We start from the raw sequence: 24,657 nt of genomic DNA, 5'->3' as shown, positions 1-24,657 counted from the left end.
TGAAATAGCAAACCAAGATGAGCACAAATCAGCTGTCGCTGGAAAATGTGTTGTAAATTTAAAAAACAAACCTCTAAAAACACCCTTTATATGTAGTATTTTTTATAAATGTTTATTAACTATTGTAAAAAATATATTTTGTTTCTGAAATATATAATATTGATTTTGCAAAAGATATGTCTCATATTCGGTACTTTTCCTATATTATATAAAAATAAACAGTTTATAAACAAGTGTTTCGAGAAAAATGAATGATACATGATTGAAATACTCACTCAACTTTGTCTCACCCTCTTCCTGTAATTACATTTTTACCATTGATAATTTATGTTAGTAATCGATGTTGCTGAGTTGAGGGATTACTGTGACAGTCGTCAGAAGTTTGTAAAACTCATTAACTTTGCAGTATACTTTAGCCCCGCCTAGACCTCACGAACGGGGTATACTCGGGTATACACACACAGGCGTTATTCCCAACCGCTCGCTGATAAAGGGCGGGAGCCGCGACGCGCTCGTCGTCAGTATTGATTCGCGCCTCGTGCAAGCCAGACGCGTCCTGCAGCCTGCCCTCTGTTTTAGTAGTCACAAACACATGGGTGTCGACTAGACGGAGCCATGGCCGTCAAGATATCGCTGCTGTTCGCTGCTGCACTGCTCGCGACCGTCTTTGGCGATCTCGAATACTTCCAAGGTAATGAAAATCTGATATCGCTGAAATCTGACATGGCACACGCGAAGCGCAGCCCCACACGGACACCCGCATAATCAACAGATGTTTACCGCAACGTGTGCGCGATTAACGGCGTATGTACGCAAGTTCACCTGATCGTTTCAAGGGGCTGTTATGCGATACAATATGTTTACGTTGTCTTTGTATAATTGACTCACGTTGAACCATTAAGGCGCCAATTTACTTTATTTTACGTATCCTGCCTAAGCCTAGGGATCGACATAATGTTTGATGATATACGTATAGGGATTTTATACATATGTGATACAATATGTTTACGTTTCAACCGTGACGTATACTAGTTTCAATTCAGAAAGATATCGAGAATTGTAGCAAATTACTCTGTGCAAGATTTTAACCGATTTTACGTTAATATTATTAGGTAAACCCGAAATTAATGTCGTTTTTTTAAGACATAACCTTTCCCATCCTCTCGGTCATTTTTTAATTCTATTAGCATAACATTTTGGAGACTAGTTGCAAAATGTTATCTATTCGACTTCTGTCAACAAGTGCAGACTTTTTTTACTTCCTCCTACAATGCACAAAAAATAACTTTTATTACATTATGTACAGATTTTGAGTAAAGTTTTTCTACTTGTAATTTGGATAACCACTGTATTCTACGGCGATTGTTATAGTAAAACACCCATAAGGCGGCTCAGCTTCAAAATCCAGAAGCTCTTGAGATTAGGGATTGAAAAAATTTACCTTCGGTAAATATTTTTTATTATTTTTTTAAACCTGTACATATTATTTGTTAAAAACGATATTTCCATTACTTAGAACTACGAATATGACGATGCAATATTGCTCGCAAGCAAAATCGTAGTTTCATCGGGATAGGATATCAAAGTAAAATAACATTATCCCTCTTAGTTTAAAAAGGCCGAAATATCAATCCACTCTCTCTATGCAAAAATTCCAACCAGCCGATATTTCACCGCAAATTTTTTTAATTAAATATATTTTAGTATTGTTGTATATGCGCGACGTGTCAAAATAAAAGGAATATATTTACCTTATATCAGGCAAACCTAACAATACCTAGCAGTTTTCAGTATTTTTTTTGATATAACAGAGAAATGACCGCGCCTTTTTTTTGATAGGGATGGCTGGCAAAGTGAAAATAAAAACGCATATCGCATACACGAAATTCGATCTATTTGTACAATTATATCTCATTTCTTACATACTTTAACCGAAACAGCCGACATAATATTAGCAATAAGTAATTTTTAAAATCCATATTTAAACAAAAAACGTATTTGAATTAATTGGGTAAAATGAATGTTTTCTTTTTAAGAAATACCAGTTTCATTCGAAAATAATGCCATGTTATTTTTTCTGTTACCATATAAAGATAGGGTGTTATTAAAATAAATAATTATTAAAATGTGTCGATGGGTGTATTTTAATCCAACTCGCTTTATGATTCTTTTTTTCAAGTAAATATGTATGAAAAATATATATTTTATTTTTAAAAACCTAATTATGTAAAAAAACTTCACATACAAACGTTAGGCCAAATTGTATGAGGCTAAAAGGATTATGTAGTATATACGTATTTTTTTTTTTATAATATTTATATATTTATAACTCACATTTAAATGATGTTGGGTAATAAAAATAAATAAGTATACGAGAGATAAATCGTTCGTAAATAAATATTCTAAAATTATTATTAAATACATAAATAGCAAAATAAAATAATATAAATAAATCACAAAAATATCACAATCATATAAATATGTCGCATTTTGAACAAACAGGTTTATAATTTTTTACGTACATAAGGTTTTTTCGGATAATCGTAACTGATCAAAAATAACGAGTAATATATTTTATTAAAAAATATTCGCGAGTAGTATAAAAACATAGGTAGCATTCAAAATCAGTCGAAATAAAAGATATTTTGTCAAAGACGATGTTGTCCAATATGTATTATTCCAAATAAAAGATTTGCACCAGAATTTTTGAAAATATTTTTTTTTATTATTAAAGAAAGTGTTTTAATTGAAATAATGTGTTATTAAAATAATTAATATATCAAAAAAATAATTGCTATGGTATTCAAATGCTTTGGTTTTGCTAAAATGAGTAACGATACAATAACCACGGTAAATCATTCTCGGTTTATTTTTTGTTAAAATAAATAAAATATTATTAATGTCAATTCTGATTTTTATCTATTGAAAATTTCGGTATTATTGCAATCTCTACTTGGGTTAAGCGGATCCACGCTTATTTGTTTTCTTCGCTCAATTCTTGTGGAATTCCTAATACTCTATGTGAATCGTATTGGTTTAGTGTCACATCCAACTGATGGATAGTTTTAAGTATGATTAGGTTCCATTTCTACAGCCAGGATATCATCGTTTATCTTTCTTGGTCTTCCACATCTAAGACTATTGTAATTTTCGAAAATTATGATATCGTAATATTTAATGACTCATTTACATTTTACAAACTATGTGGCCGTTTTTTAAAAGAAATTCATATAACATGCAATTTTGTTGATAAACATTTTGACATCGTAAATTCCATGACATAATATTAATATGTATATATATACTTAGTATGTATTATATTATACATAAATATGTATAACAAAATACATACTTAGATAGCAACGGCCAAAATACGACTGAATTTAAGAACTTAAATTAAAAAAAAACGACATTCATCTCTGGATTACTCTATATATTATACATATAATCCACTTTGAACCATGCATCTTAGAATTAACACAAATGCATAGATTTTAGTATTTTTTTTTTATTCTGAAAATATGCATCTCATATATAGGGCGTTACAGGATGTTTAAATTGTCTCTTTTCTTATCGCAAATAATTTCTTTTTTAGGAATTTTAATATTTTTTAAATAAATTTATTGCTAGAATAAATTAAAGAAATTAACATTACAGTTATGCATATTATTACTTTTTATAATATTTATTAGAAACATAGCGAATAATAATACATAATCTATACTTAGTACCTTAAAAAATGGTTTCTAATCATTATTTGTATTGATCTTCGTTGCATTCAAAACTTGAGTTTGATTTTAGACGAGTAGATTCTAACTTATGATACAAAAATATTCGTTTAATACATATTGAAGCTTAAGGCTGAAGTATGAAAACCTTAAAGAACGCATTGTCCTGTACAGAATTTCAGTCTAAAAAGTTATCGTCGCTATTTTTGTTTCTGATAAATCAAAATAATGGTAAACTGTGGTTACTCTGTATCAATTTAGCTATATATTTTTTGGGTTTATAAATTGAATTACCCTGTTGTTCAACAATTTAACTACATAATGAAGGGATTTAATCAGCAGATCTAAAAATGGTCAAAAACAAAAAATCATAAGCCCCGGCGAAAAAGCTAGTTGTGGAATATGATATACAAATACGGAGTTTAAAAATAGTTATTCTATGTTAAAATGGGACTTAACAATGAGAAAACTTTTTTATAGATTAAGAAAAATCATGTATAACTAACATATGTAAACCGTAAGTGATGATCGCAATTGTTGCACACAAATTAAAAAATTACAAATAATAGGTCGGGACAAATTTCTAAGAAAGCGATCTTGCTTGGAATAAAGTTCCACAGAAATATCTCAAACTTTCTGACAAATATAACATTATCAAAGTGTTGTGATTGATTTTAAAAATACCCAAATTCTAAAAGCGGAAAAAACCTTTTTCTTTTCCTACGATAAAAAACAATATGGATTAGCTTTTAATCTATGCTAGAGTTTTATTCGATTTTTTTTACAAGACTCCCGAAAAAATATGTGAGTAATTGTACTGTTAAATTAACAGTATGAACATTCTCGCAGAGATTAATTAATACAATCCTGGCATTACTTATTAATCAAAGAGATTGAAAGATGTCAATCCCCTTTTAAACATAATTGCTTAAAGTGTGCTTAATGAATAGTCGATAGGCGACCTGATTTCAACTCTTAGTAAATCTATACTTAGAATACAATAAAATATACTAAATAAGAGATTAAATTATATCAAATAATACAATTATAAAATATAAGATATTTGAAGTGACATATAAAAATTAAATAATATAGCCAGCTAACACATAAATATTTAAGAGGACGTAGGCGCTATGGGACGAATTTGTATGTATTTGAGAATAAGAATATAAAATAATTTTTATTTTATAATATACAAATAATTTAGAAGTAAATTATGTAGCTTGTGTCACAATTTTTAATATTTTTTTAATATAGTGATCTTCAATATATTTTTTCTAGTTATTAATATAATACAATTTTTAAGGTGTCATATAAATATATAAATATTATTAAATTATCACAGAGGTTAAATTACTTTTTTTTTGTAAGAATATGCTCTGATTTACTGTAGATTTTATTATTTAGAAAATTTGCGTGTATTACTATAAAATTTATTAAAAAATTTAGTCATATTTATATTGTAAATATTTTAGCCACTTTGGTTTATATTAAATATTAATTGGGCAAATTTCTTAAAATTTTATTGATGATTATGAACAAACGGTAAATACAAATAAATATTGTTACATGATAAAATTCAAGGGCTTTCGTGGCTAATATATTTAGTTTGAATCAATTTAATAACTTGTTAGATTCTAATCTAATGACCACAATTAAATTATTTAATATAGTAAAAAAACATACAGCCCTGCTTTTAATTTTATCTTCAAAAAAATATACAATTAAGAGATAAGCTAGTGTATTTAATTGATTTTTAAATTGAAATAAAAAAAATGTGTTCATCACTAAAAAGATCCTAATTATAACTAATTACTAATAAGTTGATATTATAATTTACTTGTGTAAAATATGATATAAATACTTACCACAAACGTGTAAAACGTCGGCTAAACGATTCTTATCAATTTTAAAAGGAAATGAGTTTTGTGTAGTATCAATGTAAAACGAGTGTTAGCGTTTGTGCACCTATTACCATTTGAGTATATATTTTACAATGAACACATATTTTATTCACGTATATTTTTAATTATAAGAATCTAGCGGTAATTGAAACGATTAAGAATATGAGTGTAATTATTAGAAATATAACAGGTCAATGATATAAATTATTTTATTTATAAAATTATTTGAACTACACTTAAAATTTATAGTTCAGACAAAAATGAATATATGTATCTTACAGTAATTATTAAAAATAATAGATGTTTCATATTAGATAAAAATTATAATAAAATATGTTTCTTACTACTACTTTTAAAATATTTTCAAAGATCAAAGTTTTTAATACCGATGTGGGAGTTACTGTTGTAACAAGTTTAATATACCATAAGGCAAATTTAGAATTTTATCGATTTAATACATTTTATTAAATTTGCTAAATTAATATTTAGTTTATTTATATAACTTAGTTGCAGTGTATCGTATTTGTGGATTATTGAGCAATATGCTACGCATTATAGAATTTTTATCGTTTTGGAAATATTCGTGAATGCGCTTCATTACCAGAAATTAGTTGATATGTATGGCTACGACAGGTCTCAGTAAATAGTAATAAGAGTCGGTCTCATATACCGTTGACGTGTCATTGACAGAACGCAGATATCCGTAAATTATTATGAAGGCTGTAAAAGCCAGTGAATCTAAATTGTGGTTCTTGTTAATAATTCAAAAGTACGGTTCGTAACTCAATATATTGCTCAATAAATGTGTTCAATAAATCTTCTCCATCTATCTGTCATAAAAGCAACATCACGAGAGGTACATCATAAACCAGTTTTTTAACTTTAGTATTTCCTCTTCCAGAAGCAATGTGATTTTATTTCTCTATTTTTTCTTCTTCTTCATTTCTCTGTTTTCTTCTTACTATATTTCTCTCGGTAACCTTCTTTTACGTCATTTTCATTTGTGACACCCTTAAAGTATCCTGAGTCTCAAATAGCCACAAATTTAGAATACTTGCTTCAGATAATATGTTTGTGTGTTTATAATGATACATTTCAGCTTTGTGTAACACCTAAAATATAAAACAATAATATGTGTTTTTATTGCATCACACATGAAACCATATTTTTACAATAATAAAAAAGGCTAAATAATAATTGTAAAATTGAACTGATTTTAATAGTCCACCGTTCAAATAAGATATAAAAATCTTTAAATTTCTTAATATAAAATAGCGGAGGAAACCTTAAATATTTATTAGGTAATCAATTAATGATTAAATGTCTAGTGTATCATGAATGATAAATGCGTTGAATGGGTTCAGAGTAACTACTGCAAATAACGGTTTTATTGTTTATTTATTCATCTTGCTCCATTTTGTGTAACACTGCTTTTACCAATAATTAATTAAACGGCTGAAATATGTCGAGTTGTTATTTTGTTACGATCGTTTCAGTTGCTCTATTTACTGCACTAATTGGCAACCACTCCGTGTTATGTAAATAAAATATATATTGTAGGGCGTTTATACTTTGACGATCGATTTTATGTAACGAATTTTTTTAACGCTTTGCATTTATGCTTTATACATTATTTAAGAACATGAATGTTTCGAGTTTGCTGAAGGTTTTATTAAGGTATTCTTAGATTTGACCGATAGATATCAGTTTAAAAACTCAGGATCCAACTTGGGTACATTGCTGTTTTTTATTTTTTAATAATGACATCGCTTATTTTTGTATTGTATACGAACGACTTGAACATTGCTAAGTTGATTTTGGATTCCCATAACTTGCAGAATGATCTCAAATATTTATGGATAGCTTTCGATAACCGATTGTCACTCAGCGTCATATCACACAATTTAATTTTCAAGGTATGCCGGCAGAATGTATATCCTAAACAGTATTTTCTTTACTAAGGTTCTTAGTGCAACGTTCGAGGACCACTGAAAATTTAAAGTGTACATTGCAGAGACACAGCAGATCGATAAAGATGTTTTATATTTATATATGCACACTATTTTAGGAATATTGTATGCACTTCGTATGATGCCTTAGTCCGCAGCATACTAGAAGCTGACTCCATTATATTTTCTCAAGCGTGATGAATCAGTTCAATGAATTGCGGCTCAAACAGATACAGTGTAAATTCTTTCGGAATTTATATTAGAAAAAATACGGGTACTATCTCTTCCTGTTTTGTAATTTTTTTGGCATACGTTTCATTGATAATTCGTAGATGTTTTTATGTAATTAAATAATTTTTAAATTGCTCAAAGACATAGTTGATAACCCTTCGGTGTTCGAGCAGCATTGTGTTTCTGTACTATTTTTCTACAATATCTTTATTAGTACATACTACATGATTTTTAATCAGTGATTTTGTATATATTCATAATTATTTTTCTAGCTTAATTGATTTTACGTAATAACATAAAAAATATATTGTGTCTTTAAAAAAGTACGTGGGAGCAAGAAAGTGAAACACAGAGAAAATATATTATATAAAATTTGTTTAAAAGTAATTAATGTTATACAATAGTGAAAAAAAAAAAATATATAAAACAATTCGTTGTTATTTTTTACCTCTGACGTCAATAGCCATGAACATACATATTTACCTACTATGTACATTTTAATTGGAATATGCTTTGAAAAATACATTGAATTTAATTATTCATATAAATCTAGTATATTTTTATATTATATATGTTTTATAACTAAATCTATAAATTCATTACTCACAAAATAAATTATTATTATATAAAATAATATTACCGCGGTTTTAAAATTATATCATTTTTTCTTCTAGTGTTTTTACAATATATTTTATAAAATATGTCCTTGACATGCATATTTAATAACTACACCCTTAATTACTGCTTCATGTTTCTAATACTTCATTGTTTTGAATTTTGTAATCTTTCAGCATAAATATATTGAATAAAACTAACACATTTGCACAGTAAAATAAATGAGGCAGCCAACAAAAAATAAGATGAGGGTAATAGAATTAGGGTACATCGGTATATAAATATTCCTGGCTCAGAAATTTTGATTAAAAGAGGCACTGAAATGATTCATTGTGCTGAGGAGCAAATCAAAGTCGCATCCAAAAAAGGGATCGTTGGAAACTATTAATACAATCCCATAATGTAGTTGTTGCCCGTCAAACATTCGCCGCAACACATCCTTTCATATCTTCGAATATATATTGATATACAAAATATATTGTATTATTAATCGGAGAATGAATATCCTGATGCCTTATTCATTGGATTCACTGTTAATATATCAATCAATGGATTTTCTGTTGCGAAGACGGTTGCAATACTTTTCTGAATTCAGATGCTACTTTAGAGATGTTACGAGGTTCGTAATCTTGTTTACGTTTGCTTCATACATTTTGCGAAAAGTTTTATTGAGCTAAATGACTTCTTATTGTAATCAATCAGCAGTAATAATCATTGAGGGAGATCAAACCGAACATATTCTCAGATCAGGGATTCTGAAGTCTTGGGTTTTTTCAATTACCGGAACTCAAGACGCAATTTTTTGAAGAGACTCGAGACTAATTATTTTTCGTTTAAATCATAAAAAATTAACCTGTATATTATCTGTGAAAAAAAAGGTATATAAATATTTTAGGTAAAAATTTATTGAAACAAATTAAAAATATTTTCATCAGATATTTGTTTAATGGATATGCACTATACAAATTTTAGAAGCGAAATTATTATATTGATCATAAAAAATACGATATTTTACTTTTGCATGGGAAAATTAGTTTTTAAAAACATCAAAGCATTTACGGACGAATCAAATAGCCTATTCCTAGTTCTTGTAATAAATATTTAGTTTTAATTGTAGTTATTTATTTAATTGTAAGCAATGATTACGAACCCGCTTTCCATTCGAATCTAAAATCTGAAACTTCTTTTGAATGGAATATCAATTTTTTCCCACGTTGTAATATTCTGATATATTCAATAATGCATTGTTTAATTCTTCTTCGATTGACATGTTACTGAAATGGCAATCGGCATTTTCTTTCTACATTGGAAAAAATACTTGCCGATAATTCTTCACCATTTTATAAATATACTTTTTTGGATCAACTTGAAAAATTAGTTGTATTGACTGCATGATCGGGATTTCGTAAAAAATGTATCAAATGTTTTTCTTTGATTTGGTTTTAAAAGGTGCAAACATTTTGTGCGATAAAATTGTGTTAATTTCAAATATTTTTTTAAAAGGAAATTTATTATTTTAAGTTTTATAGGAGCGAGTACTTAACTAAATATTTTCCAATACACGAATGTTCGATTCACTCCAAGTATATCCTAAGTCAAGATTAAATATTGTCTGATGGGAATTAAGGAATTCTTTTCATTATAGAAATTAAGGAATTCCACATTGTCTTTATGTCGAGATATAAATTAATCTCAGCCTCTAATCGCTCTTTTCATATTTTTGTGGAATTTTTCCTTTTGTTGGTCTTTTTCGAAATAATTTTATTATTTTTTTAGTCTCGTTTAAAGCCTTATTAAAGCTCGGTTTCAAACGTTTTTTTATTTTAAATTTCTGCACGGTATAACGGCTAGATCAGTGGTGGCCAGCCCGTGGCGCATGCGCCAAACGTGGCGCATTGGATGATCACAAGTGGCGCATTGCATTCTTGCGCCACTTATGCTTTTGAAATAGGCGTCATAACTGACTCCATATTTAACTCAAGTCCCCTTAATTCAATTCATTCAGCCTTCGGTAATGTCCAACTTTATGCGGATTTTTCGGCTTTTCATATTTTTTTTCGCGATGCACCAGTTCAGAACCGCTGCTATAGGTGTTGCCATTGTGCGTTCCCACTCAAACGTTCGCAAGCACTGCGCACTAGCAACACACAACGTGCTTGTCAGTTAATTCTGAGTGAGCCACCGTGGCGTGGAGTTTGAAGCGGAGTTTTTGCGAGTGTTAGGTGTACTAGCGTGGTTTTTGTATTGAGTGATTAAAAGACAGATTCAAGAATAAATATGTATAACAATTGTCGAAGCAGAGCAATATATAGAATTAAAATCCCACATAGTTGATATTCTGTGTAATATGACTTACGTACATTGGATCTATTTGTTCTTTTTCAACTTTTTAGAGTTATATACTTTTCAATGTTTTTTATAAATTCCTGTTATCTGTTATAATGCAAAAGAAAATGAAGAAAAGAAGCCAAGATAGTGATAGTAAGTGCGATTTCAATGAAAAGTTGGAAAATGAATAGCTATTTATAGCAAATTCATCAGGAAAACCGTTTTGCATTGTTTGTGAAAGTACTCTTTCATATAATAGAAGGCATGATCTTCAGAGACACTATCAAACACAGCATCAGACTAATATAGAAGAAAAAATGAAGCTTGTTCTTGAGTCTGAGTTACGAAAAGAATATGTAACTAAGAAAAAGGAAAAAATCAGAAAAAAGACAAAATATATTTCTTAAAGTAGGTTGTGAAGACTTGGCGACGACAGAAGCATCATATAAAATTGCTTTAGCATTGGCAAAAAAAAGAAGCATTTTTTCTTTAGGAGAAGAAATTGTTAAATCTTGTCTCCAAATATTTATCCAAAGTTTTAGAAAGAAAGGACGTAGATCAGCAATTGGGAGATGTTGTTCATTCTTGTACTTTCTTTTCGCTAGCTTTGGATGAATCAATGGACATATGTGATGTTGCCTAGTTAAACATTTTTATAAGAGGAATTATTGATAATTTTAATATATTTGAAGAACTTGCTAGTCTGAAGTCATTGCATGGTAAAACAAGAAGAACAGACATATTTGAAAAAGTAAAATTATGCATAGAAAATCTAAAATTCGATTATAGTAAACTCATCAGTGCCTGTACTGATGGAGTTTCTGGATTTACAACTTTGCTTGAAAACTTTTTATAACGTCCTGTATTAAAATATCACTGAATTATACACCAAGAGGCATTGTGTGGGAAAACTTTAAATATAAAACATGTTATGTTACCGGTTGTGAAATGTGTGAATAAAATTAGAGCAAGAGGATTAAACAGACGAGAATTCAGAGAATACTGTGAATTGCTAGATTGGGAATATGGTGAACTTATCCTTCAATGTGAAGTGTGCTTGCTTTCTACAGGTCCGATTCTGAGTAGATTTTGGAAATTGAAAAATGCCGTTTCTAATTTTTCGGTAAAGGAAAATGAACTACCTGATGAAAGAACTTTATTATACTGGCTATTTGATTTGGCATTTTTAGTTGACATTACTAGCCATCTTAATGATCTAAATATAAAACTACATTCTTTTCTAGCTGAGTAAATAGCATTAGTTTATTTAAAATCAAATTAAAAATGTTTATCTCCCAGTTACAAAATGAGGATTAAAATCAATTTTCACACTTAAAAGAGCAGAGTGAACGTGCTGCGGGTAATAGCAATTTGACCAAATATATTGACAAAATCAAGATTTTGCAAGAGTCATTTGAAAGTGGTTTCGTGATTTTGCTAAAGAAGAAAACTGTATGCTCTCATTTATAAAGCCATTTTCAGTAAGTGAACAAAATAAAATGCAGATGCTTTGTAACATGCAAATGGAATTGATTGATTTAAAATCAAATTCCTTCTTAAAAATTAAATTTGATAAGTTTTTCCCGGATCAAAATGCGTCTGACATTATTAATTTCTGGCATTCATTACTTAGTGAACATTTCCCAGAGCTAAGAAAATATGCAAAAAGTTATATATGTCGCTTTGGAACCGCATACAGGTGTGAACAAGCCTTTTAATAAATGAAATTAGTAAAAAGCAAAACAGGGTCGCGAAAAACTAATTAGAATTTGAACAGCGATCACCCTCTCGCCCATGTGATTATTTCTTACTATTGTAAATTTGTGCTCTAATAAACGTGTGCTTTTAAAATTACGTAAATTAATTAATTGAATTCCGTGATTGAGTTATTCCTTTTTCTCCCATAAGCGAAGCAGTTCCTACTCCTATCTTTATTTTACAACCCAAAATGTGAACGAAAGAAGATAAAAAAAAGTGCTTGAGTTGTATGGCGCATCTGAACTTGTCTGTGAAAAAATTGGCGCATGGTATACAAAAGGCTGGCCACCTCTGGGCTAGATGAAGTGTTCGATAGAATCACTAATAAAAGCATTACTTGTAATAGGTTTGACAGAAATACCATTTTCAGCAACTAGCCGGGCGATAATTTTAGAAAGTGTTTTTCTTTTAACGTAATTTGATAATGATGGCTGACTTATTTTGTTTCTCTTCGCACTTTTTGAGCATTATATATCAGTCGATTCTTGAGTTTTTTTGTTGACGTGAATTCGATGAATTCTTTCAAAGTATTTTTCCAATCCACTTATGCTTTACCCCTTACAAGAGATTTTTTGGACAAGGGATACATTGATTTTTATCCATCACAGGCTAAAATAATTAACAATAAAAAATGATAATGTTCATATTGTGTACGATAAATATTTAAAATTTCAGTTCGATATATTAAATATTAAGTCCTAAATCTACCGTTTATAATTTACAGCGACGAGAACCGTAAGTACGAGAATAACTTATTTGGCTAAAGTCAAAAGACAAACTGATACCTTTAACAAATAAAATCAACCCGAGAAGATGATTCTAAATTTTTCTAGGAATAACACGTGCAACATATTTGTACTTATATGCCGAAAAATATCATAAGTAAATAATATTTTACATATAACAACGAAAGATTTTATAGCAAATACATAAATCCTTCGTTACAATAAATCATTATTTCATTATGTGAATAAAAAACTAAAATGTTTAGAAGCATTAAATTTATTTATCAATAAATCAGAATTTACTCTAATATATAAGTAAATAAAATAATCATAAGTTGATTAATTTGAGACATGAATAAAAAACATATACTACAATGTTGAGAAGCACTGAATTTGCGTCATTAATAAATATAATACAATAAATAAATAATTAAAGGGTTAATATAGGATAACCAAGCATAGCAGCAGGTCGATTTAAGGTTACAAAACACAAACACGCGTGTTATTTGAACGCATGTAACTATCATATATACCTATTGCTTAGGTTAAAGGTTGGGGTGTCAGTACTCACTCATTTATGTATTGTTTTTTTTATCAATATTGTAATGTATGCCTGGTGTAGTGGATACAATAACTTATTTCATAAATCATTTAAAATGTACTTATCTTGAAGGCATTTGTATTAATTAAATTTTCAAAGTATATTAAAAATTTATGCATTTTTTATAATGTGCTATTTAATGGACGACGTTATTTATTGATTTTTTTTCTTTAGAAATTGGAGTACCTCCAGACGAATACGCACTGCCGGATGAGCTGAAAGAAATATTGAAGAGTGGAAAATTCTTACCCGCCTATGCATCCGGAAGTTATCCAAGGGCCTACGACCATCCCAGAATGATGCAACCAAAGCCCTTGGTTCAGGCCAATGATGAAATTCCCCTTAAAGAACATAATATACCGTCGTACGATACGAGTCCCACTAGAATCCAAATTCCCTTCAGAAATGAACCTAAGGGCCGTTACGACCTGCGCGACGTCGCCACATACGACAACGAGCAACAGTTTGACTATAATATGTTGCCTGAGTTCTTCTACGACATGCCGCCACCTGTCAACCTCCCAGGGGAGCCGAACCCTTTTGCTGTACCGCCTGTTGATCCGAGGTACTATCAACAGGTGGACGGATCGAAGTCAGGTGAGTGCACTTGCGTACTTATATCTACGTTTTAAGATTCTTCTTTAGTCGATTTACTATTTTTTGTAATCACACATGTGAGGCAAAATAAATAATACAAATATAAGATTTTTTTACATAGTTAGAAACACTGCCTTTTTGGTAAACATATTATTGAACACACGTATCAGCGTGCACTTCTGTTAATGCACGGGCAACATAGTATAAATGTCATGGACGGGTTTTCAACAAAACCACTTCTTTTTCTATAATTTGACTTAAGGATTAACGCATAACTTCACAGTTCCACTCTAAAAATAACGCGACAAATGTTGGCTTCTAAGTCGTCCATTGTCTCTGGTTTATCGGTGTAGACTATCAAATTGACATATCTTTACAGAAAATGATCTATAGGTGTTAAATCACATGACCTTGGAGGGCATTTCATAGGTTCATTACGCAAAATTATGCGCTCATCGAATGATTTTTTTAATAAATTTATTGTGGCGCGCCCTGCGTTATATGCTGCATCATCTTGTTAAAACCGAAGCTCTTCCGCATTACTGTTATTCAATTTGGGTCAGTAATCATGGATCTACGGCACTCTCCATAAACTGTAATGTTCTAGCCAGCATCATTTTTGAAAATATATGAACCAATGATTCCACCAACCCATAAAACACACCAAACAGTGACTTCTGTGGATGTAACGGTGTCTCAATAATGGCTTGTGGATTTTCTTCACTCCAAATGCGGAAATTTTGCTTGTTGACGTAGCCATTCAATGAAGAATGAGCCTCATCACTGAATAAAATTTTGTGGTGAAAATGAGGGTCAAGAGTAATCTAGTTTTCGGCCCATTCAGCGAATGTACAACGCATACGATTGTCAAGCGATTATTCTTGCACTTAAGCCGAGCTCTTTTCGCAAAATTTTCCATAAAGTGGATAAACACAGCCTCAATTGCTATGCACGCTCCACAACAGAAACAACGTTACGGTGCGCACTGTACGACGTTACTGCGGATGCGTGTTATCACGGACGTTTATGTCGACCGTAAGTTTCGCGAACTGAACCACAATTTTCGGAAAAAATTGCACGATTTGTAAGCGTTATTCTGGCGTAAGTCTATTCATGGTGAAATGGCAAACCAAACTGAGCACAAATCAGCTGTCAACTGTCAAATTGGCTGTCGCTGGAAAAAGTGTTGCCAATTTTAAAAACAATCAATTAAAAATTATCCTTAATATGTAGTATTTTTTTTAATGTTTATTACCTACTGTCAGAAACATTTGTAAAAAAATATATTTTGTTTTTGAAATATATAAATTTTGCAAAAGATGTCTCATGTTTGCTACTTTTCCTATATTATTTAAAAATAAGCACCCTGAGAATTTATAAACAAATTTTTCGATGAAAATTAATAAAGCACAAATTAGCTGTCAGCTAACAAATTGGCTGTCGTTGGAAAAAGTGTTCAAAAACAAATCTCTGAAAAAAATATTTACTACAATTTTTTGCTGTGACACAACATTATCAGGAGTACATAATACATTAGTATATCGTTTCGATAATTAAAATTAATTTTTAATATTATGTTTTATGAAACTCAATTATATTATTTTTATGCAAAATGCATTGTATTAGGAGCGCATGATACTAAAAGATGTTATAATGAATAAAATTATTATTATATATAAAATTATATTTATGGTATATTTATCGCAGTAATAAGTGTCAGATAATAAAAAACGTTAATAATAAACAATAATTAGTTTACGATAAGGCATACGCTGTTTTAATTACATATTCATAATTAATTGGTTAATTAAAACGATTATAGAAAGCAGGTAATCTATTTTTCTAAAAAAAATCGTGACTAGCAATGACGAAAATAATAAGATATGCGACGAAAATAAAAAACACTAAGTCATAAAATTAAATGCATATTTTATCTATTTTAACTATAAAGTAAACGGATTTTGAAACTCGTGGCCGAAAGGATGCACTTGAGATTCAAGGATCAGAAACTTGGAATTATATATTTTTTGCTATGCTAAAATGCACGTGTTCATAATGCGTTAAGTAGTTGATCATTAATAGCCAAATGAAACCTTTTTATTTTCGTGAAACTGGGAACCAATCAAATGATACTTTCTTTCTTGCCTTCTTTTGACAATTCGGCAAAAATGTTACATTGTATTTTCATTTAATAGATTCATTGCTCTCACTGCTACGGTCTTAATTGGGTGGTGCTTTTACACGAAATTTTGCACTGTTTTCCATATTTAACAGATATGCCCAATCTTAATTAAAGTGAAAAGTTTCTTAGCTTCTTTTTACGTATGCTGAGGTGAGATTTCTTATATAGCGATGTAGATATATTAGTTCTTGGGTGGTCAGCTCTTACGTTTCGGCATGTGATATTAAAAAACGGGTTTTAATTTTTTTTGCAGATTAGGCCAGTGTATCTGCCATAAATCAGAAAGATTAAACATATTTGTCGCATTTCCATCTAAACGGCCGTTAATAATCTGCTCTAGCATCCAACGGCAATATGTTTTGAAAGACTTGCCATACTTTTGTTTTTGACCGTTCCACCCTAAATGGACGAAAAATATAATTTTATATAGAAGGGGTCATATGCACCATACTCTAGAACAGGGATTACCAACCCTGTGCTTGCGGACTGATATTTATGCGCCCGCCAATATTATTTAATTTGTTATGTCTTAAAAATTGTTTGGATAGATTTATTATGTTTGGGATCCCTGTCGATAGCTTCCATAGCTTTCGTTCTTGTCTGCGTCTTTGTATTGTTTTCGATCGTGGAGGAAAATTCTACCAAATGTAGAAAGTGATTTTTTGGATTCTATCTAGCCTGAAGCAAGTGAAATATCTTAACTATGTCAATGTATTGATAGAGAAAATATTGAGGAGTGATTGGAGTATGATTCATGTGATCTAAGTTTTCAAATAATGAGTAACGCAGATATTATTTATATAATACTCAAGTGCTATTAAGAAAGTAGAGTTGACGCAATAATAATAAGATAAGAAAATCTCATGTTATATGTATGTATTAAAAAAAATTGTATAGTTTTTATGGTTTCATTTTCATATATGTGTTTTAATTTTGTAGAATAATTTTATAATTATCTTATTTAGGTTTTTTATTATATATATATATATATATATATATATATATAAAAAAAAATAATAATATTTTTTTTTATATATATAATAAAAATAAAATCGCCGCACCCTTTATTGGAGTGCATCGATTAATGGGAATTCAAATATAACGATATATTTATCTGATTTTAAAGAATAAAAATATATTTTAACGTCAAAAATAAAAATTATTGGCCGCTTACGTAGCTTTTAAGACCAAACCAACAATGTGACGCAGCGGAGAGTACATAACCATTGCGTTTTGAGCGTGGCGCCATCATTCTAAACAAGCACCTTTTTTTTGTGTACTACTTTTTAACTACAATAAATTTGCTTTGAAAAATAAGGTGATGCCCGCCGCCTTACCGATATTTTAGAATGTGCTCTAAGGTACAAAAAGGTTAGGAGCTCCTGTTCTAGAACATCTACTTTGAACTTCAAGGCATCAGAAGTATGTATTATACAAGGGCCGATCTAACTTCAACCAATCGAAGACCCCATAAACCGCCGCTACTTTCTTTGCATCCCCTGTTACAGCTCGACGTCTAATTGAATCCGTGCAATTTTAAATATTGATAATTTGAATTGTTCTTAGATTTAAAAAGAGCTGTTAAAGAAATGGCTTCTAAGAAAACAGCCTACAGCGAGCCAAGAGTTTCAAACGACGTATACGACGTTTTTGAAGAGCCTCGTCAACAGAGGCAAAACCCAAACTTGGCTGCCACTAAGATCAACAAGATAATTGCTGGAGATGTTCAGCAGGAGCCAGTTAATTACAGGTAATAAATATTTATTCGACTTACTATACAGCATTCAAGTTCACACGTGTTTAAGCGTTTTCGAATCTTGCTTAAGAAAATAAAATATAAAATATAAGCTTTTTTCAGAACTCATTATAGTGGCAAATTTGGAAGCGATCGCGACATTCCCACATCTCTTGTGCCCACGTCGCCGAAACACCAGCATGTCATCCAACAAGCCCTTAAGAACTCTCCAGGATACGAAGAAAACTCGAACGTGTACTTAATTTACATATACGCCATGGTGGCTGGTATTACAGCAGCTGCCACTGTAGCCATCGGAGCTTTCGTTATAGGGTGGTACACGTAAGTACATATAATCTGAGCTTTTTCAGAAATACAAAGTATTATTAATTAATTTCAAGGATAGCTGAAATAAGTGAAATTGTCCATTTAAAAAATAGTGAATGCGAAATTTGTTCCCAAACTTTTGACTGACGAACAAAAGGAAAATCGTGTGTCAGTTTGTACGGAATTTAAGGATCGTTTTGATGCAGATCTGGACTTCATGGTCAAAATTATAACTGGAGATGAAAGTTGGGTGTATGGCTATGACCAATGGATAACGAGTGACTCTCCTCGCCCTAAGAAGGCACGCCAGTGAAAGTTGATCCTCAACTTTATCCTTATTGTTTTTCTTTCGATAGTAAGAGCATAGTGCGATCAAAGTTTGTTCCAAGAGAAAACACTGTAAGCTCCAAATATTACAAGAGCGAACTGCAAAGCTTGCAAAACGATGTACGGAGAAAGAGACCAGATAAATGGGCCAATGGCTTCCTCCTTCATTACGACAACACATTGTGCTATACCTCGCTTCTGAAACCGCAATTTTTTGGCCGAAAAAAAGGTTTCTGGCCCTCCACATCCACTTTACTCTCAGGACTTAGCACCATGAGACTTTTAACTCTTTTCAAAAATAAAAACCGTGATAAAAGAAAAACATTTTGCCACCATTCCTGACATTAAGAGGGACACGATGAAGCAATTGAAGGCTCTTCCGTACTTTTTCAAGCCGCAATTTATTAGATTGTTTCATTATGCCTGAAATATAATATATATAATAGAGGCAGCTTCTGACTTGGCATCATAAAGAGTGCGCTATACTACAAAGTATTCTTAAGGTAGCGCGGATTTCTCGAGATAAAATAGAGCATCTTTTTATCTTGAGAATTATTTAACTTTATTAAATTGTGAGGCTCTGCAACATGCACGCTAAATTTTCAGTGCTTCTCAAACGTCACACTAACATCCTTAGTAAAAAGGCATGTCTAGAATAGTAGGAGTATTCCACCGGCATTGTGAATTTTGAAAATGAAATTGTGTGACATATAATGACAATAAAACGCAATCACTTCCATATATAATTGAGATTCGTCTGCAGGTTAAGGGAATCTCTTTATAATTTTCAAGCCGTTCGCATAAAAAAATTGAGCAATTCATTGCCATCTCTATGTCATTATTGAACAATAAAAATAGCAATGGCCCATGTTACTGTATCGTTCTAAAAATAAGTTTTTATAATTATCGAATTGATATCTATCGGTCAAGTAATTTGAATATAAAGAATTTTTTAAACGCCTTTTTAAAATCTGTATATATCGTTCTTTTGTTTTTTTTCCCAAAGTCCAATGATTTCGAAACAATAGTAAGTTAGAATTATGAAAGAGCCTTAAATTAATGTTTATATTACACAGGATGCGAAAAAAGTCTAAGGCAGCAGTGGACGTTGAATATCCAGCCTATGGTATAACTGGTCCTAACACAGAAGTGACTCCTTCTGGCGACCGCCAGTTGGCCCACTCCGCCCAAATGTATCACTACCAACATCAAAAGCAGCAAATCATTGCCATGGAGAGGTTAGCTATGAATTACAATATATTGCTATGCGCAATTAAGCATACACTGTTATATAAATGATTTGCTAAGCGTTTGTCCGGTACATATTAATCTACCTATAACTTTGGCTGCGTGTTGTTGTTTCTATTATAAATGCATTTTATAACATTTTGATTCTTCTTATAGCCGTGGTGGAGGAGGTATTCCTGAAAGACACGGCTCCGTATCAGACGCTGAGTCTGAAGATGAAAATGACGAAGGAGATTACACAGTATACGAGTGTCCAGGATTTGCGACGGTTGGTATTTTTTAACACATCAGTAAATTTCCTTTTAAAACCAGCTATATATTTTTGATGTAAAAAACCGGATTATTAATATTTATTTAATGCTAACTTTTCAGTTCTTTTAGACATTTAGTGTTAGAAAGTTTCGATTTTTAATATCAAATTAATTTGGTAGTTATAAAATATATGGATTATGTTTATTGATTTAATTAGCATATAATACAATTTTAAATACAATTAAAAAACAAAATTAATTTAAAAACAACTGTTTGAACACTCATAAAATACTTTGTTGAATTATTTGTGAAAAGAACGTCTGGAGGTCACAATTCCACAAGCTGACAATGTGTCGGGTTTATCAATCGGATCACCCTGAAATCTATCAAATTACATTGGTGACAGTTGATTTAACAAATATACCAGGCATAACTAACATACAATGAAGGCATTAAAGCAATATGTCTCAAATATTCAAGATAAAAAAGCTTTTAAGCAAATTTACGCACCGATCGTGAGAATCTAAATCTTACGCTAATATTCCATGGGGGCCGAAAGGGCATTAGACCTTTTGTCATACCGACCGATAGAGCTTTTAGAGTACCTGTCATAAAAACAAAGGCTCAGCACACATGACAACAGATCAAGCATCACAATATGTTTTCGAAATCTTAATAAAAACATTATGTTTTATTGTTAGGAATGCATAACAATGCGTTCTAAATCGATACGAATGCAATATATTTAAAAAACAATTCGCCGACAGCTCAGAATGTCTTCACCGCATGAGCACGACTCGGTCATAAATCGCAAAATGGTTTTCATCGCAATTTTTTAATTAAAGTGGCGATCCACAAACGCAATGGTCACATCCAGACAAGTAATTGCTGGTGACAGTAAAAGTGGACGAGCCATAAACTTCCCTCTGGAAGGGTCATGTGTAGAGTCTCCAATTACTCGAACCATCAACTACTCGAGTATCGAATATTAAAATTTTAAAATACTCGAGTACTCGAGTACTTTCGAGTATTTACCAAATGTACCAAAATAGCTATTATTCAAATTCGTGCACATATAAATAAATAAATAAAATACTTAGTATGTTAATTTTTACAATTATTTTAACTTCACGAACATACTTTTTAAAAACAATAATGCAAAAAGTGTCTCGAATTTAATATTACTGCTAACCTTTGGTTTTATTATTCCCGTTATGGAAAAAACCCTTTCCGTTGCTGTTGATGTTGGTCTTATTGTCATTAACGCGTTGGATAAGGCTTCTAATTTATATCTGTTCGCTTTTTATAGATATAAAATTTTTTGAACTCTCTTTTTATGTTCTCTTCTTTCATTCCCTTATCTGCTTTTCTCTTATTTCCTTCGACTATTGACAAAATAGCATTTTGTAATTCTTCTTGAATAGATTTTTTTTCTTAACAATATACAATATTCTACTCCTTCTGATTAATGCGAAAAATTTAAATCTATATCCTTCGAAGATGTATTTGGGTGAATCCCTTTCACTCTAGAGCTAAACGGTTCGCAAAGAACTGACTTTACTTTAAATGCCTTTAAAACACACAATTGTTTTGATTTCTATTTTAAGCTAAAGGATCAGTATAAACAATTTACAACACTTTACGCTACAACTGTATAGTCATAAAACCTAAAAAAAATTTTGTTAATATTTCATATTGTTCATTGCCATAAATTAGATAAGTCGGGACTGTCGAACAGAAAACACAAAAGAAATTTCTCCGTCGTACCCACTAACATAGCCGACGACCGGAACTATGCAACTATGGAACTATGAAAAAATTATACCTGATAGTAACTGCTCTAACTCGGGACTTCGGGCATAAACGCCAAATAAAAGCAAGACGTTAGCCTTTACCGGACCGAGTTAAAGTTATTTTTGTTTCTGAAATATTTCAAATTTTTTTAATTTCGAGTATTAATCGAGTAATTTTCAAAATACTCGATTATCAAGTACTTGAAAAATAAACTAAAATACTCGAGTATCGAGTACTCGATTACTCGAATTGGAGACTCTAGTCATGTGTATAAAATGCTAATAACTTCCAGTTTTGATTCACCCCGACTATACAACAAGAACTTCAGCAATGAACCGAGTTTTAGTACCAACTAACTACCAATATTTAAAAAAATATTTTCGGGATAGATTCTAGACTTTATAGATTTTCTTTTGGAATAACCACATGAAACTGAATGAATTTTAATCCAGTTGTCAAATTACTGATAAAACAATCTATATAAACATTAAATTTATATACTGATTTTTCGTTATTTCTTTGCTTCTTCCTTAGATATTCGATCTGAAAATTCAGATCGAATACCTAAATTTATTGCTACTAATTTACATTCGTTGAATATTTCCTCTCATTTGTAATATTTTTTAAGTGTTCAAAAAGCAATAAAGTCAACAATAATTTGCAAACAAATTTTGACACAAACGGAGCCGCGTCAAAAAACTACAATCTGTGTCTTTGAATATTAATGTTTATTGTGAAAATTCTACCTAGAAAGTGGGTGCTTTTAAAGGCAATGTTTCGCTCCTTTATTGTATGTATAAAAAGGGCTGAAGGAACTTACATATGAAATACATCAGAACATACATCTCAAACAACTGTTATTTAGTTCAGATTCATTATTTTAGATCGTTTTTTTTTATACATATATTTTTGCTATAATTTTTCTGTCCCATCTGGAACTGTCTTATCATTACAAAACAACGAGGATCAACATAAGAATAAAAATTAGCTTGTGACAAAAAACAGGTCATTTATTCAAATGTCATTGAGAAAAACAGTGGCTTTCTTACACAAAAAGAGCGAACCCAACCACTAAATCCGGGTTGCATCGCAAAAATGATTTTGTTTGTGTATGGTGGGATTCCAAAGGAATTGTTATAACAAGGTAAAGCAGTAAAGGAAGAAGTGTATAGATAGTAGATTTTTAACTCAATAAAATATTGCATCAAGTGAAAAGAGACCTTCTTTAGTGAATAGGTAAATAATATTCTTCAACATGTGTATTATAACAACACACTGCTAGATTAACTAGGAATAAAATCTGTAACCTAGGTTGGGAAGTTTTATTGCAGCACCCATATTCATCAGACTTTCAATGAAACATTTTTTAAGGGAAAAATATTAAATTAAATAGAATAAGTAAAATCGGCTCCTTTTGATTGTTTTAATTCAGTAGCGCATAAAAAAAAATAAGGTTATAAAATCGATGAAAATTATATTATATTGAAAGAATAATCAAAAATACTAAAAATTCCTATCTGAGTATCATTAATGCTGGGTACCTCTAATAATAACTAATACATAGCTTATTCAATTTAAATGTTTATACTTATAGTTATAAACATATTTGTATTACAACTATGTAACTTAATCTTAAATGTTTCAATTTACAGACCGGCGAGATGGAAGTCAAAAATCCATTGTTTTTGGACGAACCGACTCCTGCTACACCAGCTCAGCAACCAACCACAGTTAAAAAGTAGATAGTTTGAGGTGAATACAGAAACAACAAGAAAACAGCTATATCTATGACAAGGACACGGTTTTAGGAAAGAAACAATAAACGCAAAATCCTTCAAACAAGACAAAACGATTATTTGAAATATATTTTTAAAGGCACGTCTTTTATTACAAATTGAGTATATATAATATGTATGTAGTCTAAATAAAAAGTATAATGGGATATTTATCCTCTATGTATATATGTATGTTATATGCAGGGCTATTTCGAGGATTTTCAATGCTCTATAAAAGTTTTCTATTATGACCTACATTATATTAATTAGAGATATAATAAAGGCTCTTATTTAATTTGGCCACTGCTGATTTCGGTAGCCTCATTAGTGGCCCCCAGAATATATCTGATACTCAAAAAAATTTTACTCGATGCCTAATAATTTATACAAAAAACTTTTAAATTTATTTTAAGGCATATGTTTTATTACTATTAACTTAAGGGACAAAAGCCTTATTCTAGTGAGAACAATTTTTCACAGTTATCAAGGAAGTGGAAGAAACTTATATAAAAAAATATATAGATTGCCTTGTCTATTTTTTAATTGAAAAAACATGCAAAGAGTGGTTGGCTTCACATTAG

General features: G+C 30.6%; 1 protein-coding gene across 1 annotated transcript; it reads left to right on the top strand.

The window, feature by feature from the left end:
* Positions 1-469: 469 nt before the first annotated feature.
* On the top strand, positions 470-24,260 carry LOC148234143 (uncharacterized). The gene is made up of 7 exons (XM_088188299.1): positions 470-691; positions 14,014-14,436; positions 18,185-18,368; positions 18,477-18,695; positions 20,084-20,245; positions 20,412-20,523; positions 23,954-24,260. Exons 1-7 carry the CDS (start codon positions 616-618, stop codon positions 24,041-24,043), a joined length of 1,266 nt encoding a protein of 421 aa, XP_088044425.1. The 5' UTR covers positions 470-615; the 3' UTR covers positions 24,044-24,260.
* The last annotated feature ends 397 nt before the right edge of the window (positions 24,261-24,657 follow it).

The sequence above is a fragment of the Plectrocnemia conspersa genome, unplaced genomic scaffold (genome assembly GCF_051122295.1).
Source record: "Plectrocnemia conspersa isolate PC_06_02 unplaced genomic scaffold, ASM5112229v1 ptg000006l, whole genome shotgun sequence".
NCBI lineage: Eukaryota > Metazoa > Arthropoda > Insecta > Trichoptera > Polycentropodidae > Plectrocnemia > Plectrocnemia conspersa.
The sequence above is the reverse complement of the archived record's forward strand: the minus strand, read 5'-3'. Positions and strand labels throughout refer to the sequence as shown.